This window comes from Rhagoletis pomonella, unplaced genomic scaffold (assembly GCF_013731165.1).
Source record: "Rhagoletis pomonella isolate Grant_MI unplaced genomic scaffold, Rhpom_1.0 Rhpom_scaffold_00003, whole genome shotgun sequence".
NCBI classification, from domain to species: domain Eukaryota; kingdom Metazoa; phylum Arthropoda; class Insecta; order Diptera; family Tephritidae; genus Rhagoletis; species Rhagoletis pomonella.
In genome coordinates, this window is record NW_023458557.1 from 74765543 (window position 1) to 74782698 (window position 17156).

General features: G+C 35.7%; 2 protein-coding genes across 3 annotated transcripts in view; one reads left to right on the forward strand and one right to left on the reverse strand.

Moving 5' to 3' along the window:
• Window positions 1-5632: 5632 nt before the first annotated feature.
• LOC118735525 (lysosomal alpha-mannosidase) lies at window positions 5633-14550 on the forward strand. Its single transcript, XM_036465324.1, has 8 exons — window positions 5633-5868; window positions 11125-11309; window positions 11372-11557; window positions 11651-11990; window positions 12075-12208; window positions 12277-12887; window positions 12955-13223; window positions 13311-14550. The coding sequence occupies exons 1-8, from the start codon at window positions 5782-5784 to the stop codon at window positions 14502-14504; spliced, it is 3006 nt and encodes a 1001-aa protein (XP_036321217.1). The 5' UTR covers window positions 5633-5781; the 3' UTR covers window positions 14505-14550.
• A 1387-nt stretch (window positions 14551-15937) lies between these two features.
• Window positions 15938-17156, reverse strand: part of LOC118735526 (cGMP-dependent protein kinase, isozyme 1-like) — a 150744-nt gene continuing 149525 nt past the window's right edge. For both annotated transcript variants that reach the window (XM_036465325.1, XM_036465327.1), the window contains exon 10: window positions 15938-16681. In XM_036465325.1, the coding sequence (XP_036321218.1) occupies window positions 16519-16681 (163 nt within the window). In that variant the 3' untranslated portion in view covers window positions 15938-16518. The remainder of the gene's footprint in view (window positions 16682-17156) is intronic.

A 17156-nucleotide genomic window follows, 5' to 3' on the forward strand; every position in this document is an offset into this window, starting at 1 on the left:
CGCGCTACTTGATCTAGAATATTTTTTTTAGAACGTCAAGCACCCTAATGCATGCAATATGTTTACATATATGTATGTTGTGTAAGCTAGGGAAAAAGGGAACCGATAGAGAATAGGGAATAGAAAGAGCGCTCTTATCAAACTGAAAATCTTAGTTCTTCAAACAAAAAAGACTTTGCCTTAATAGTAGGTTAGGTAGGCAATTAATGACTTTCTTTCCATGCATACTTCATAAAAACTAGTTTAAAATGTAACTGTGTACACAAACTCTGTCGGGAAATAGCCAACTTTTGGGCCACTTATTGCGGTTAACTTCGAATTGGTTTCAAAGTCATGCAGGGCTAAACCGAGGAAATATGTATGTATTTGCAAAGTTTGTTTCACAGTTTTCGCTTTCAATAACAACACTTGTGTTCAAAAAGAAAAGATAAAAAACAATTATGAATGTATGTACATTAATTTTCATTGTTTTTTTTTTTTTTTTTTTTTTTTTTATTGAAAGCGAGTAAACATGGATTTAGGTTATTTTATTTACGATAATATATCCGAAAATATATGTACATACAAACATAAGTATGTACGTGTGTATAAGTATGTACATATGTATGTACACTGCCGGAAAAAAGTATTAGCACAGCGGATTTTGTCCAATATATGCACCAATTTCTGCTCTAATATTTTTGCGTAAATTTTTTATAAAAATAGGGTTCACTCCACAACAAAAAACATAAAAATATAGTTTCTAAACTGTGTGTGAAACCCGCGAAAATTCTATAAATTTTTATGCAAATATTAAATTTTTTTATCGGATTTTCTAGAATTTTCTTGAGTATGCAGATCTGTAGCGCATTAAATTCTAGTATAAAAAATGCAAGTTCGGAGTTAGTCAAAAATCGCATTGATTTTTGAGAATTTTTCGCATTGAAGGTGTTTTGCATTTTTTCCATACAAAGTATTTTCGAAATGTTTTTTTTTTTGTATGGAAGAGACTGCGGAGAAAAAGCCAAAAATCAACAGTACTTCGTATTACAGTAAAAGTGATTGGACTACAAATCTTAAAAAAATTCTAAAAAATCTGATTCAAAAGTTGAAAATTTGCTGAATTTTCGCGATATGGTCGATGAAATTCAAAAAGTCATAACTAATAAAAAATTCAAAATTCACTTTTTTATTGATATTATGAATTTCATTGAATGACAGCTCCCCACATCGTTTTATGCAAAAAAAAAAAAATATATATATATATATTTGCACATTTCAGTGACGATATTTTTTACGTCTTTTTGCATTTCAGGCAACGGTATGCATGTGTTTTAATAGCATCTCTTTAGAGGTTTTAATACCATGCTAACTAAATAGATACCCTGTGGGGAACTCAACTAACTATAGACGCACTATAAATTCACTATTTTCCAACTAGACTAAGCCTCGACTAATTTACGATGCTTTCAACTGACTACTTTTACATGCTGATGCCGCAAGAAAAGTCTGTTTGTTTTCAGCTACCTATAAACCGGTTATTAATAAGTTCACTTGTAGTGTGCCAATTAATAGAAGGTTTTTGGTACTTATTTTAGGTTGACTATAACCTGCATGATGACCAGCGTATTCTGATCAAAAAAATATTTATTTCCAAAAATTCGATACGAAAAGTTGTTTTTTTTGCCCCATATAAAATACATGGAAAACTTTGAGCGCTTTGAGCGACATCTAAATATGTATTTTTTTCGATATAGAACAATTCTAGGGGGTGAGAGCATTAAAATTCCGAGTTTCGCAAGAGTATTAAAAATATAAAGATAAGTAAGTATACTGAACCTGAGCCTAGGAAAAATGGGTTCAAGACAAATTCTTACCTCAGCCTCTTTTCAAAGAAAACAAAAAGTTTTCAAAAGAAGTACAGAACTTCCATTTTGTCTCTTAAATTTTCTAACTAAAAGCCTGCGAAATTTAATTAAAAAAAAGTTTGGGAACTTTGTGAACACAACAAACACTTACAAACACAAACAGCAAAACTTCTCGAGGTTTATTAAATGCAGTTGGGATTCATTAAGCTTTGGCACCTGTGTCGTACAACATACATTACGACATACTATTCTATTTATTCACGTGCAGAGAAAAAGCAATATTTACTCATTTATTTACTTAATATGTATATAAAAAAATATTTACTACGAGAAAGTTAAGAAATGATTGGGATTTACGATTGAAGAATAAATGTTTCGCGCACACTTTTTTTTTTAAATTTAGCCACCCATTTTTGGAGTACGTCTTGATGTTATAACAAAAAAAAAATAGACAACGTCGCCTCCGAACCGAAAATGATTTTATGAGAAGTTTTTTAATGGAAGAAATATACTCAGAGGCCTTGTAATTGCCTGCAGAGGCCTGCAAGGCGACCACAGTTAAAAAAACCTTTTCTTTTTTAAGATTTAGCTCAGGTCTGTGAACATTCAGGTAAAATCGAATTTTTCCAGACAAATATTGAATTTCGCCCTTATTTGCAAAAAAGCAACTCTGCAACTTCTTTCTGACTACAAAATCGATATTTTCGCCGCATCGAATGAATTAAAAATATACAAGAAAATGGAACAATCGAAATGTACGCATTTATTTATTTAAATAGTTACACATCCCAGTTAGTTATACAAATAACTTAGTAAAAAATAAATAAGATTTCAAATGCTTTATAATATTTATAAAACTGTATCTAATGCTCGGTTTTCATGAGATCAAAAACTTCCTCAACTAACACCTGACACCATATCTACATTATAAAAATCGATCAAATGTGGTATTCCGTTTTAATTACTGATATCAAATGTGAACTGAAATTTTTGGAAGGAAAAAATACCGGCCGTTTAGCTAGTACTTGTCAGTTTACTCTCTCGCTTTGAGCGATTTTTTTTTTTACAGTTTTACTAGATTTATGGCCGCTTTCTTAATTAACCTTTAACTTTAAAGCTCCATTTTATATTTAAATGTAGGATTAAAAATAAAGCTATGTCTAAAGTTAAGCATTTCTATTATCGGTTTTTGACGTATGTATGTTTCCTGGTTGTAAGCCAATTTAAAACCGATAATAAAATGCTTAACTTTAGACACAATCATAAATTTTAATGCAACCTTTAAATATAAAGGGAGATTTAAAGTTACAGGTTACTTGAGAAAACGGCCCTTAGTCGGAGAAATACCGGATAAATCCCATTATAAAGCATGCTAAAAGAAATGATTTATGGCTGGGTAGATGCCAAGGTATATAAACAAAGCATTTCGCTGCGGTGCTACCACAATTCTGAATAAAATATTTTCCATACTTAATAAGTATGCATTGTGAAATTCAAATTTGAGCAAAATTTTAAACTAATCCTAGCTAAGATTTTTCCCTACTAGAACTTAAGTTAGGTTGGTAAACTGGCCCTAAATGTAAGACTTAAATATACGCATACGTGTAATTATTTAACGTGAGGTGTGTGCAAATTTCTTTTGTTGTCGTAAAGCCAGATATATAAATTAAAGCACAAACAAGTAATTTTTAGCAAAAAAAAAACCGACTTCAACTCTCATATAAAAAATATATATATATATATATCATGATCCGCAGATCGGATCTTAACCAGATTAGTATGGGACCACCTCTGAGACACTACCTTTCCGATGCAAGAATTATCGAAATCGGTTGACGTGGTCCAAAGTTATGCGGTAACATACATTAAAAACAAAAAAAAAAAAAAATATATTCCGACGAACTAATAACCTCCACCTTTTTTGGAAGTCGGTTAAAAATTAGTTTTAATATACATTATGATAATAAATTAATTGATGCTACACCAAATTTCGAATCGAATAATCGAATGGTTGGGTAATGTTCGAAATTCGAAAAAAAAAATCTAATTTCAATCCCCAACTACTCAGCCCTACTTAACGGAACACCGCATGTAAACAATTTTGTGGAGGTTGAAAAGCCTGCTTTGACAATGGGAGGTAATTGTAAAATTTTGAATTATATTAAACTTTCTGTTATCTTTTGAACAAAAAATAAGCTTAATTTTTTATTTTCTTTCTTGCAAAGTACTATCTTCGACTCATTTTTATATGGTAGAAAACGAGCAACACCTTCACCAAAAAAAAAATATATCTAAAAATCAACGCTAAATCCTAGCTACTTCAAACTTGTAATTTATTATACTAAAATTGACTGAGACAAAAAACTGCATATTCAACATCCTTTTAAGAAATCTACTTATTTTCCAAAGGTATTTTTGTATCAATTAGAACACGCATCGTCTCTGCCCAAAGAAACTTTTTAAGTTGGCAGAAATTTGTCGAAAAATATAGATTTGCGAAATAAGGGATTTTGAGATGCACTATGCATTTGTAATGGTTCTCAGATTCAAAATTAATCTCTTGATCAAAAATACAAAATGAGAAGATTTGGCGCATATGCACATACATTTCTTTTTCGGTTATTCTTCGATTGCTTCGAGGATAGTTCGAAATTTTCAGTGTTTGGAAACCGCCGATCGAAAGATGAAACATTGGCCAATGTAGTCGCAATTTACAAATCCTGGCAATTAGCGGGGCGATCAGCCCCTCAGCAAAAAACGTCAAATGCATTGGTCGCGAATTCATGCAGGACTAACTCAGGACCGACAATCACACACAGCTGCAATGGAATGGAATGTCAATGAATAACAAAAAAAGTATATTGGTAAAACTTGTCAATGTGTGGTGCGCCTATTATTATGACTCAGGGTGTATTTTTTTTTATTTATTTAAAAAGCAACTGTACCGATAAATCTCGAAGAGTTCTGAAAACGTTCTTGAAAACATGCATACATACTTACATATGAAAAAAATTAAAAAAATCACCAACAATTTATTTCTATGCTTGAAAGAATAATGATTTTTCTCAAAATATGTACATAGATCGGAAATTGATCTCGAATTCTATTTTTATGCAGTTAAGAAAATTTCCTTCTGATTTAAGAAAAAAAACCATAGATATCTTTTTACTTTAGTTTTGTTTTATTATTTAGTTTTATTTTTGTACAACACAAAACATGAACGAAAAAATCACTTAAGCTCAAGTAACATTAGATTTATTGCAGAGATTTTACAAAATTTATTGCAGCAAAAATAAACTTGCAAAGCGAATGACATAAGACTATAAATTAAAAAGTTAAACGTTGAAGGCGCGTAAAAAATTAATATTATTTGTCGACAGATGTTATTTAAATCAAAATCGATAAGAAGTAAATAAATAAATATTTTGCAGATACTCTAGAAAAATTCAATGAATGATAGAGTAATCCATTAAATCTATGCCTGATGTTATCAGTAAAAATCGACAAAATATCATGATTTGGAATTTAAAACTAAAAATTATACTCAAATTTTACACACTCAATTGCCTTTCTTTTTACTAAGCGCAACTGAGTCGCTCATCAATGTGCTCAAAAAAAGTAGCTCATTAATTTCTTATCAATAAATTGTTTTTTTCTACAGCTATTTTGATTTTTTCTGTTTTCTTTTGCAATATGCATAACAACTTGATTTTAATTCTATAAAGCCGCGATACTTTGTATTTACATAAAGAGCATTGGCTTTCAGCTGCAGCGCAACAGTAGTTCTGAGTGGTTTGGTGCGAACGAAACAGTTCTGTGTGGTTTTGCGAAAAAATACATACCTGCAAGAAAATTTCTTTTGTGCATAGAGTGTGTAAATAGATTGTTGAAATATACATATTGCAAAGTTGCGGCGAGTACTTGTACAAGCGAAATGCAGTTACTTTGTGGTTTAGCCACAATTTTTGTGCTACTTGCTGTGTTGCGAGAACAGCAAGTCCAAGCGGCATGTGGCTATGCGGTGGGTTGATGACATCAATTTTCTTTTTTTTTTTAGTACTATTTCTGTTTTTCGATTAAGTGAAAGAAAAGAAAACTGCTTCTATGAGTGAATAGCTCAGCGCAGGTTTTATTGAATAATGTGAACGAACACCTCTTCGTTTCACATCAACTGGTTAATTTTGGTAGAACTATAAGGAAAAAAATCATATATCAGTCAGTTGAATGTTGTGATTACCCAAGTAAGGATAACACTGTTGTAAAAAAATCAATGCTAAACTAACTATGATAGTCTACAAAATTATTATTGAAAAAAGATCAAAAGTTGACGCTCAGTGCTTGGAGAGAATTCATATGATCATATCAGTATATTTTGTTGTTGCAAACTTAATAAGAAATATTGTCACATAATCAAATAACCAGGCTGCCATCACGATACACTTCTGCACTCGCCCATGAGTTCAGCGTACCTATCGTTTAGGCTTGGCTAGGTTGGCTAGGTTGAAGTGGCTGCCGGTGACCACACCAGCAAAACTAGGCCGACATTTTTGGGCCCATTGTGAAACCACGCGTATAGTGAAACTGCCTTCCCCTTGGATGTTGTAACAAACAGAGACCAAACTGAGCTGGAAAACAAATAAAGAGAGGCGCGTAGAGAGAGCCTACACAGCTTATTATACATGCAATAGAATATTCAGTAGGATTTGGGAATTAAAGCCCTCTGGATGTACAGGGCTGTCATACGACCAATACCTACCAACATACGCGTCATTAGTTTCGTGGCCAGCACTAGACAAACAATAACACGTCAGGAAATTAAGCAGTACACCAGATAGCAGCTTGTGCAGGTGCTACAGCAGCAATTAAGTCGTGTTCATCTGATGCGCTTAATGTGGTTCTGCATAAACTGCCCATTGAACTCAACATCCGCGAAACTGCTGCGTTCTCGGCGGTCAGACTCAAAGAGTCAGGCTACTAGAGGGCGCTGCGGCACGGCCATAGTTGTATTCTTGATAAGCTTATCGAATCAAAGAAACGATCAAATAATATAACTCCTACGACAGATTTCAGGAAAAATTTTCAGGTGAAATTTCCTCCTCAGGATTGTCGAGGAGAATGCCACTGAAATCGAATGCTGACGTGTTCCAAATGGACTACAGAGTTTTGCCTCTTTCTCGTTCTGACTACCTGACTTTGTTGGCATCTTCCAAGTGGAAGTACTGGGAATCGAAAGGGCCTGTAAAGCTTTACAGAGGAACTGCGTAGGAGTACAAAAAGCATACATTTTCTCAGATAGCCAAGCAGCACTTCTGGCACTTGACTCACCGGTAACCAAATCTAAAACAGTCGGAGATTGAAAATGGGCATTCAGCTCGACGGCCGAGCTAATATACCCTTGTGGTCAGCTGATTAAGTCAAGTGATAATTTGACTAGTTTTGGCTATTGTTTCTTTTGTTTATTTGACGTATATATATTTTTTTATACAAGTTTAGCACTTCACCTAACCTCCACCGCATAAATCCACATTTCAAACTTCGTACAAAAACTATGAAAATTCAACATTCTTTAACATTTGCACCCAAAAATTTTAAAATTTTTATTTAGAATTTTTAGAAAAATTTTGGGTATGCAGTTTTGCAGCTCATTACGCTTTAGTAGGTTATAGTGCAAATTTTAAAATCGCATTGATTTTTAATAATTTATTTTGCTGATGGTGCTAGGCATTTTCTCCCATACAAATGAAATTGTCGAGCATATTTTATATGAAAGAAAAAGTACACATCTCTGAACAAAAATTTTAAAATTTTCGGGTGAAAATATTAAAGTTTGCTGAATTTTCATAATTTTTGTACGAAGGTTGAAATGTTGATTTATGTGGCGCTGGTTAGGTAAAGTGCTAGGTTTTTATAAAAAAAAAAATGTTAACGTTAAATAAGCAAAAGAAAAAATAGCCGCCAAAAACTAGTCAAAATTAATTAGCTGGCCACAAGTGTACATCTCTCCCATCTGGGTTCCCGGCCATAGGAACGCACACGAAAATGAGAGGGCTGATGAGTTGGCTAAGGCCGGAGCATGTTTTGATGAATCCGAAGCAGAGACAATAAACTGTCCACTCGGAATCCGCGAATCCTATCCTAATAGTTGCCGTATTTCTACTTTAGATATGTGGTGCAAGTCGTCGAGAAATTCAGAATCTATACAGAGATTGCAGGACATTCCCATAACAGGTGGTTTCTGGCGCTCTTCTTCATTTCTGCAGTCTCTGCTGAAGTCAATATGGTGGGGAACTTCCAACCTCTCCGCGTGAATTCCGATGGCAATATGGACTATTAGTAGGGCCACTGCTGTAGATACATAAGTCAATTCGGCATGAGGATACACTTTGACCATTTCACGTTACATTCTGACCAAGTGAGTTTTGCCTGCTTAAGAAACAAATCCCTTAGAATAAGCTCACAGGTAGCGAGTGGCATGCCTGAACCTTTCCTTTAGATAAGGGAAAAGCGGATGAGGGAAGAACGCTTCAAACACGCTTCAAATAGGACCTGGCTTTAGCCGTGAACTAAATACATTAAACCTTGGAAATATTTGCGTTGCTTAAAAAATTTACTTGTGATTATTTATTTGCTTCCGTGAGCCAAAAGATTGCCCGTACCACAACCTTTATCTAAAACAATATCTATAATAGGTTTGTTCCACAAGCTACTTGTAGAAAAATTCGAGCAAAGCTCAAACTGTCAGCGTATATCAAATAAACTGTAAAACTTACTTGTGGAACACGTATGTGTAACTCGAAGTGACTTCCAATAGCTTGTGGAACAAACCCATTATTTTATAACTTTCTGTCAATTCCTTGATTTATTATGTGTTTAAAAATGTTATCGATGACGGGCAGTCAATTAAATTAGCGATCATAAATTTCATTTGTATTTTTGAGGAATTAGTGCAAGTGGGGTACTCAAAGATTAGTACTGAAGAACACCTGCTGTGAGTGACTAGACCGCTTTTTTCGAATTTTGATTTGTGATTGACAAACAAACTACAAACAAATAATGAATCGCGTTAAAGGCAACTACTGTATTGATAAAGTAGCTGGGTAAATCTATGATATATGAACTTTGACATCGAAAGTTTAAATGAAATGCATTAAAAAAAGAACGTGATGCATATTTGGAGCGATGTGTCCATCAAGATTTTAATCTTTCAGAGGAATCAATAACAAATCAAATAATACACGCTAACCCTTTATGGACTATAAGTTTAAAATTGACAAGTAAGAAAGTCTAAGTTCGGGCGGAGCCGAACATCAAATACCCGCCGCAAGTGTTAAATATATGTTTTCCACCTTTCCGAAAGCTACCGCTACATGATAAGCGGGTGTATAAATTTTAAGTAAACTAGCATCCTTAAATTTCGTAATATTGAAATTTAAAGCATTTCTGAAATTTACCATTATATGAAAAGCGGCTGTAAGTTTAGTCCGATTTCAACAATTTTCAACGGTTTGCTTTTATGTGGCAAGCACAATAACCATACCGAGTTTGGTACAAATTGCTAGAACGGTTAACGAGATACATATATGTGATCATAAGTCGGCGGTGCCATGCCCATTTTCCAAAATTTTACCATAAACGTATTTCCTGGTAAAGAATTGTTGCAACCATCAATTTTGAATAAATTAGCTTTAATATTTACTGATTTATCGAGGATTTCGTATTTCCTAAATTACCTTTATATGACATGTGGGCGTGGTTATTTTCCGATTTTAAAAAATTTCGGCCATTGGGTACATGTAACTATAAGTGGGCGTGGCTACGCCCATTTTCCAAAAATTTTGAGCGAACTATCTTCAGTAGTTACTAAAATATCACAGTTTTCGTATTTCTGAAAATTACCGTTATATGGGAGGTAGGCGTGGTTACTGTCCGATTTCGCCCATTTTCAATACCATCCGTCCTACGCCCAAAAGAAGTGCATGTAACAAGTTTCGTTAAGATACATATCTCAATTGTTACTCGAGTTATCGTGTGCACAGACGGACGGACGGACGGACGAACGGACAGACAGTCACCGCTTAATCGATTTCTCTTTTCATTCTGATCATTTATGTATGCATTTGTCTATATCTATCTCGATTCGTTTTGCCTGTTACAAACAACCGTTATGTGAACAAAGCTAAAATACCCTTGTGCACAAGTGCGCTCGGGTATAAAAATATAGACGACGAATTCGGAACTTTTTCCTTTTTTTTAGGAGAGAACATATAATTTTTTCTAAAATATTATAAGGAAGAAATGACTTTTTTATAATTCAATTACGTCACAGTTTTTTCTGTTAACATTTTTTATAATAAAAAATTATAACAAAAATTTATTTTTGGTGAAATAAATTTTTTAGGAAATACCTATTACAAACATTTTTTTGTTCCTCAAAACAAATTGTTTCCCAAAACTTTTTTCTAAAAATTGCTCAATTTTCCGAAAATATGTGTTTCAAAAAATGTATCTATTTTCTAAAAATTTATATATTTTTTTTAATTAAAGTCTCTTCAAAGTGTATTTTTTTGTAGAAAACAAAAAATAATTTTAATCAAGTTTTTCGTAAGTTTCTCCCGCACCACCTAATGGATACATTTTTTTCGAGTTAATTCTTTCCACTTAAGTACGTTACGTTCTAAATATGAAACAAATCGGACCATAAATACCGGTTTTCCAAATATCTTGACTCCTAAGCCACCTATCGGGTAAATTCATCTCACATGGGGTACATTTTCACATGCATTGTCGTCAGGTTTTGAGCTAAGTTTAAAATTTCAATGGCTGCAAGACTTGATTAATAAAAGCTTGTAATAAAAACAGAAAAAATTCAATTGATTCACGGAATTTCTTATGTGGGGAGAAACTCTTTGCTCAGCATGTTTCCCTTGGTCCTGACCCGATTGATATTTTTAAAAGACAACAGTATTGTAGTCTTTCATTTACTGAACTTGAAGTTTTAAAGTGGTGGCAACCCTCATCATATTGAGTTCTCTTCAAAAATATTTTTAAAATAAATCGTTTTGGAACTACTTTTGTTTACCTTTCACACTGTTGTAATATTTTATTTAACTTATTGATTCGTTGATTTTAACATTCGCAAAAGTTGGCAAGGCTATTCACAGATATCCTACACAAACACATCGCTAACTTTCACTTTTATAATATTTGTAGAAAATTCCACTTGTTAAAATAACATTTCACCAACTGACTCCAAATGTTAATCCATATCCAATTATAGAACTGTCCCGCGGGCAAAGCGAACATGATCAATGTGCATTTGGTACCTCACTCTCACGACGATGTGGGCTGGCTAAAGACTGTCGATCAGTATTACTATGGTGCGCGCAATGACATTCAACATGCCGGTGTACAGTACATACTGGATAATGTGATTAGGGAACTGCTAAGGGACGCTAAACGCCGGTAAATCAAGTCGTTAAGGAAAATACAAAAATGTACGAAACATTTATTGGCATTTCCCTCAGTTTCATTTTCGTCGAGTCGGCATTCTTCTTCAAATGGTACAACGAACAGACGGCTGAGGTAAAATCACAAGTGAAGACTTTAGTCAAGGGCGGACGCTTAGAATTTGCTGGCGGCGCTTGGTCTATGAACGACGAAGCGGCTGTACATTATCAATCGGTGATTGATCAGTTTACAATTGGTTTAAAGTAAGAGTTGCTCGAGTAACCAGATTTGTTGAGTAATTTTTGGCTAGTGACTAAATCGTTTTTGTTTTTTTTTTGGCTTAATTATCATCAAAGAGCGCTCCAGCAAACTTTTGGCGCCTGCGGCCGTCCTCACGTAGGCTGGCAAATCGATCCTTTCGGACATTCGCGTGAAATGGCTTCGCTCTTTGCGCAAATGGGCTTCGATGGACAATTTTTTGCCCGCATGGATTGGATTGAGAAGACGGAGCGACTTACAAATTTAACAGCAGAGGTGATATGGAAAGCAAGCGAAGTTTTGGGCCAGAGCGCGGAACTCTTTACAGGTTTGTTATATCGGCATTATTCTGCGCCGCCTGGTTTCTGTTTCGATGCACTGTGCTCTGATGCACCGATCATTGATGGCGTGAGTTACGATAATAATGTGAAAGAGCGGGTAAGTGTTGTTGTGGGAAATAGTTAATCACCTGGAAGATTTCATATCATATGTTTACTAAAGACAAATTATCAAAACTTGTAGGTTGACACTTTTATTAAGTACATTCAAGAAGTCACAACTCACTATCGTTCCACACATGTGCTCATACCCATGGGCGATGACTTTAACTACCAGATTGCTGCAATGAATTTCAAGAACATGGATAAGTTGATCAAGTGAGTCAGTCCTCCCATCCTTCAGTGCGCTGTTGAGTTAAGCTTAATTTTCCATCTACTCTCACCAGGTATGTCAACGAACGTCAACCGCTTGGCTCCAAAGTGAATTTGTTTTACTCGACGCCGGCTTGTTACCTCAAAGCCATACACCAGGCGCCACTCGCCTGGCCCAGCAAGACACAAGACTTCTTCCCTTACTCCACTGATTGGCACACTTACTGGACGGGCTACTATAGCTCTCGCCCCACGCAAAAGCGTTTCGAACGCGATGGCAATCACTTCCTGCAGGTCACCAAGCAGCTCACCACTTTTGCGAATCTTACCGGCAACGATGTGAATAGCAATTTGGACGCCCTTCGGCATGCCATGGGTGTTATGCAGCATCATGATGCCATCACTGGCACCGAAAAACAACACGTCGCCGCAGATTATGATCGGCTATTGGCTGCCGCCATTGAGTCTGCGCAAGCGAATGCGCGTGCTGCTCTACAGAAATTAACTAATCTCACAAATGGCGAGTTTGTCAGCTGTCTACAGTTGAATATTAGCGTCTGTGAATTCACCAAAAATGGCGCGGATCAATTGGCTGTTACATTATTTAATCCACTGGGACGTCCGTCCTACGAATATGTGCGTGTACCAGTGAATAATGAGGCTTATATTGTGACCGATGAGACGGGTAAGAAGTCGGCTGAGGATTTATTTGCGCATAAAATAAGCTTAAACCAATTTTTAATTGCTTTAAGGTCGCCTTCTCCCTTCCGATTTGCTGCCTGTGCCTGCGGAGGTGCAGCGCTTGAGTTTTCGTCCAAAGATTGCGTCACACGAGCTTGTCTTCTTGGCATATGTGGAAAAGTTGCGTAGCTACTACATTAAAAAGAGAGCTAATCCACGCAGTGTGGAGGAGCTTAAAGTCGAAACTCACGAAATGCACAAAAAAAGTGCAGAGGAAAATGAATTAAAATCCATTGCCATCGGCTCTGAGTCCAGAGGCGAGATCATTGTGAAGAATTCGGTAAGCCGTGTCCTACATTTTAAAATTTGCAAAATTTACTTTAGCCGCGCTTAATTCTATCTGTATTACTTCACTTCCACTCTACAGCATGTTAAATTGACCCTCGATTCCAGCGGCCATCTCACCAAAGTTGAGATGAACGGCGTTAGCGAAAATATCCGTCAGGAGTTTTACTATTACAATGCCGCAGCTGGCAACAACGCCGAATTCAAAAACCGCTCTTCAGGCGCCTACATCTTTCGACCCAACGGCACTGAGTTGCTCATTGGCAGACAGGTCACCTTTAGCATTTACGAAGGCACGCAAGTGAAGGAGGTACATCAACGCTTCAGTGATTGGGTCTCACAGGTGATTCGTATATATGAAGGCGTCAATCGTGTTGAGTTTGAATGGCTTGTAGGCCCCATACCCATCAACGACAACATCGGCAAAGAGGTGATTACACGCTTCACCAGCAACATCAAGTCCGCTGGGGTCTTCTATACCGACTCGAATGGTCGCGAAATGCTGAAGCGTAAACGTAATCAGCGTGAATACTTTAAACCCAATATGACAGAGGCAGTTTCGGGTAATTATTATCCCATCACTGCGCGCATAGCCATCGAGGGCGAATCGAACCGCATTGCCTTACTCAATGATCGTGCGCAGGGCGGCAGCAGCTTGAAGGATGGCGCGCTTGAGCTCATGTTGCATCGGCGCCTGTTGCGCGATGATGCCTTCGGTGTTGGCGAGGCGTTGAATGAAACCGCTTATGGTGAGGGTGTAGTGGCACGCGGAAAGGTGTATTTGATTTTGAGTAATGCGGAGGGTACACCATCGCGTTACGAACGCCTCGAACAGCTGCAAATTCACTTGCCCTTCTGGAAGTTTTTCAGCAACGCAACCAAGGCCACAAACAAAAAAGTACGACAAATATCTTCATTCAATTTGCCGCAAACTGTGCATTTATTAACTTTGGAACCGTTTAATGCAAACGAGCGTCTAGTGCGCTTGGAGAATTTCATGGGCAAGTATGATGCGAATCCGGTGACTTTCAACTTGCGGCCGCTCTTCGATCAATTGAGTGGTGAAGAGATACGTGAAACCACATTGGATGGTAATTTAAATTTGAGTGAGATGATTCGCTTCAAATTCCAGCCCGAAAGCTCAAACGTAACTAAACCTGAATATTATAAGACTTTGCACAGTCCACTCTTAGCGAAGAAGAAGGACTCGGTGAGCAAGTTCAGCATAGTCTTGCATCAAATGCAAATACGTACATTTGTTATTAAGTGGAGATAACTGTGAAGGATTATTATTGAAAAGTATAATTTTCTGTATAAAAATATGTTTTCATGTTTTTTAACTGCTGAATTTTGGTAACTTTGGTCGGCAAAGTTTGAAAAAGGTGTAAGTCCTAAAGCAATTTATGCGATTACTTCGTAAAATTACCTTTTGAATAGGCGCATGAGAGAGGGAGTTATTTGTTCCATTAAACGATTTTACAATTTAATACTAGAGTAAGTACTTTGTTGTGGGCTATATATTGGGATTCAGCATGTAAAAAAAGAACAAGGAAGCTAAAGCGCCTGTCGAAGAGTCACGAGACTACCTACTATACGGTGGCCCGAGACATGGAAGTAGTATATGTGTAGCGCTAGGCATCAGCGTCTATAAACTTATGAATGATCTGTTCCTAGATCAAATGACGATAAACCAGATTTATATTGCTCCAGACAAAGCAACGAAAACTTGACGCCGAAAACCTGAAGACACTGCAATCCGAAAAATCTTGCATGCAAACAACTGTCCTTTTCCATGCAAACAACTGGCGGATTTAACATGGCGATGTCCAAGGAAGTGTCAATTGCCCCCCGCTGCATCCCTTTCCGATAGTTTCGAACTAGCCCTAAATTCTATAGTTCCGAACCAGTTATAAAATCGACGGACGAAATAAAAAAGTATCATGATTTTTCAATCTTTTCGGTTCTTCCGTGTGCGCGATTTTAAAGTATTTTTAAAGAAATGTGTTTTTAATTTGAAATTAAATTCGTTTGAATATTATAAGAAATGTACGTTTACATAACTTTGGCTGTAGCCGAGTTTGCAGATGTGCTTGCTGTTATTAAATAGATTCCCGAAGGTCCCAAGATCTTAAAATATTAAGTAAACTATTTTTTTTTTGTATTACCAAACTATGAAAAAGCATCTGGGAAGTGCAGAATGGAAGCGTATTTGAACGAAAAAGCTGCTAAACACACATCTATGTAAAGTAAACAAGCCCCCGCTGCATCCCTTTTTCGATAGTTCCGAACTAGTTATAAATTCGTCGCCTTAGATATAGATTTCTTATGAAAAAAGTGAAATGAAATAGTTTTTAAAAAGTACCACATTTCACTGATTTTAAACTGGTGAGGATCTATTTACTATCGGACTGGTTCGTTTTTGGCGATAAAGATCTAGTACGGAACTAGAAACTTGATTCACTAGTTCGCGATTTCCCTGCAGGGGAAGAACGCCCGGTCTCAGAATTTCGTTCAAAAATGCCCTATCTCAACTTAAAATATATTGAAAATATGAAATTGGGCGTTCTTGAAAAGTTTTCTGAGATCTGGCTGCCGAGATAGTCCGATCTTCCACTCAGCCATCGATATAGTTTATAGATATTCTCTAAAATATTTAACGCCCAACGATATAACAGTGCCTCCTGTGATGCAAGCTTTGATGAAACGTCATTATGATTTTGTATCTGCTTTTTATTTAGCAATAAATTTTACGCTATTCTACATAGTAAATGAATTTCGGAAATTTAACAGACAAAGGCACACAATTTCATTGCATTTTTGATTAAAACTACTTGAGCAGAGTTGTTTTTAAGTGCTAAAAGTGCTTAAAGCTAATATGTAGAAGTATTTTAGAATATAATATTATAATTATTATTTTCTTTTTTATAAGTTGCATGACTAAAGATATGGAAAATATCTGAAAAATACTTTATGAAACTGCATCTATCTATGTACATACATATGTACATACACAGGTATGTATATGCAAATTGTGTGAGCAAAGTGCTATTTTCACCACTGCTAAATTATTAAAAAATTTATTTAAAAAGTGTATGCATTCAACAACGCTTTACATTTTTATGTTTAGTTTAAAAAAATGCTTTTAAGGAAATTTCACCATATTTATAAATACATATATAAATTGATATTTGATTAGAAAATTTTGAGCAATATTTTATGTAAAATATTTTTTTAGCTCAGCTGTTTTAAGGCACTATATTGACCAAAGTAAAGGTGCTTGCGCGGTTTTTTTAAAAGTCCGCATCCCAGCCGGAGAACTCATCTGGCGGTTCTTCGGGATCACATGGAAATTTATCGAAGTACATTGTATCCGTTGGATGTGCAATGGGACGCACAAATGGCGGTATGAGCAATTGCTGTTCGAGACCATCCCAATCAAAGCCAAGGAACCATCTAATTTTTGAGTTGGTGAAAGAGAGTGGAAATAAAAGGGGAGAGTTAAAGGTGTTTAAATTTCACTTGTGATTGTGGCCGTTTTAAGTTTTCGATTTGAGATGGTAATGTTAATAGTATTGGTAATGGTAGTGTTAATGGCAACGGTATAGTAATGATAAGATCAATGTGATTTCGAAGGCGAAAGCTCACTTATGGCAAAGGAGGTGGTGATTTTTAGATGGGCTTATGGAAATGGTAATGGAATTGACTTTGACGATGGTAATGGTATTGGCGAACATGAAAATAACGTTGAGGAATTAATGAGGTTTTGATCCTTAGAGGGTAAGCATATGTATGTATATTAAAAAGTATCATGCATTAAATTGTAAATTGTGGTTCATGGAAGATAAAAAAATAAAATCTGATAAAAAAACGTAACAAAAATTGTTTCTCCTAAAATTTTAATTAATATCAATTGTCTTATCAAGTGTTT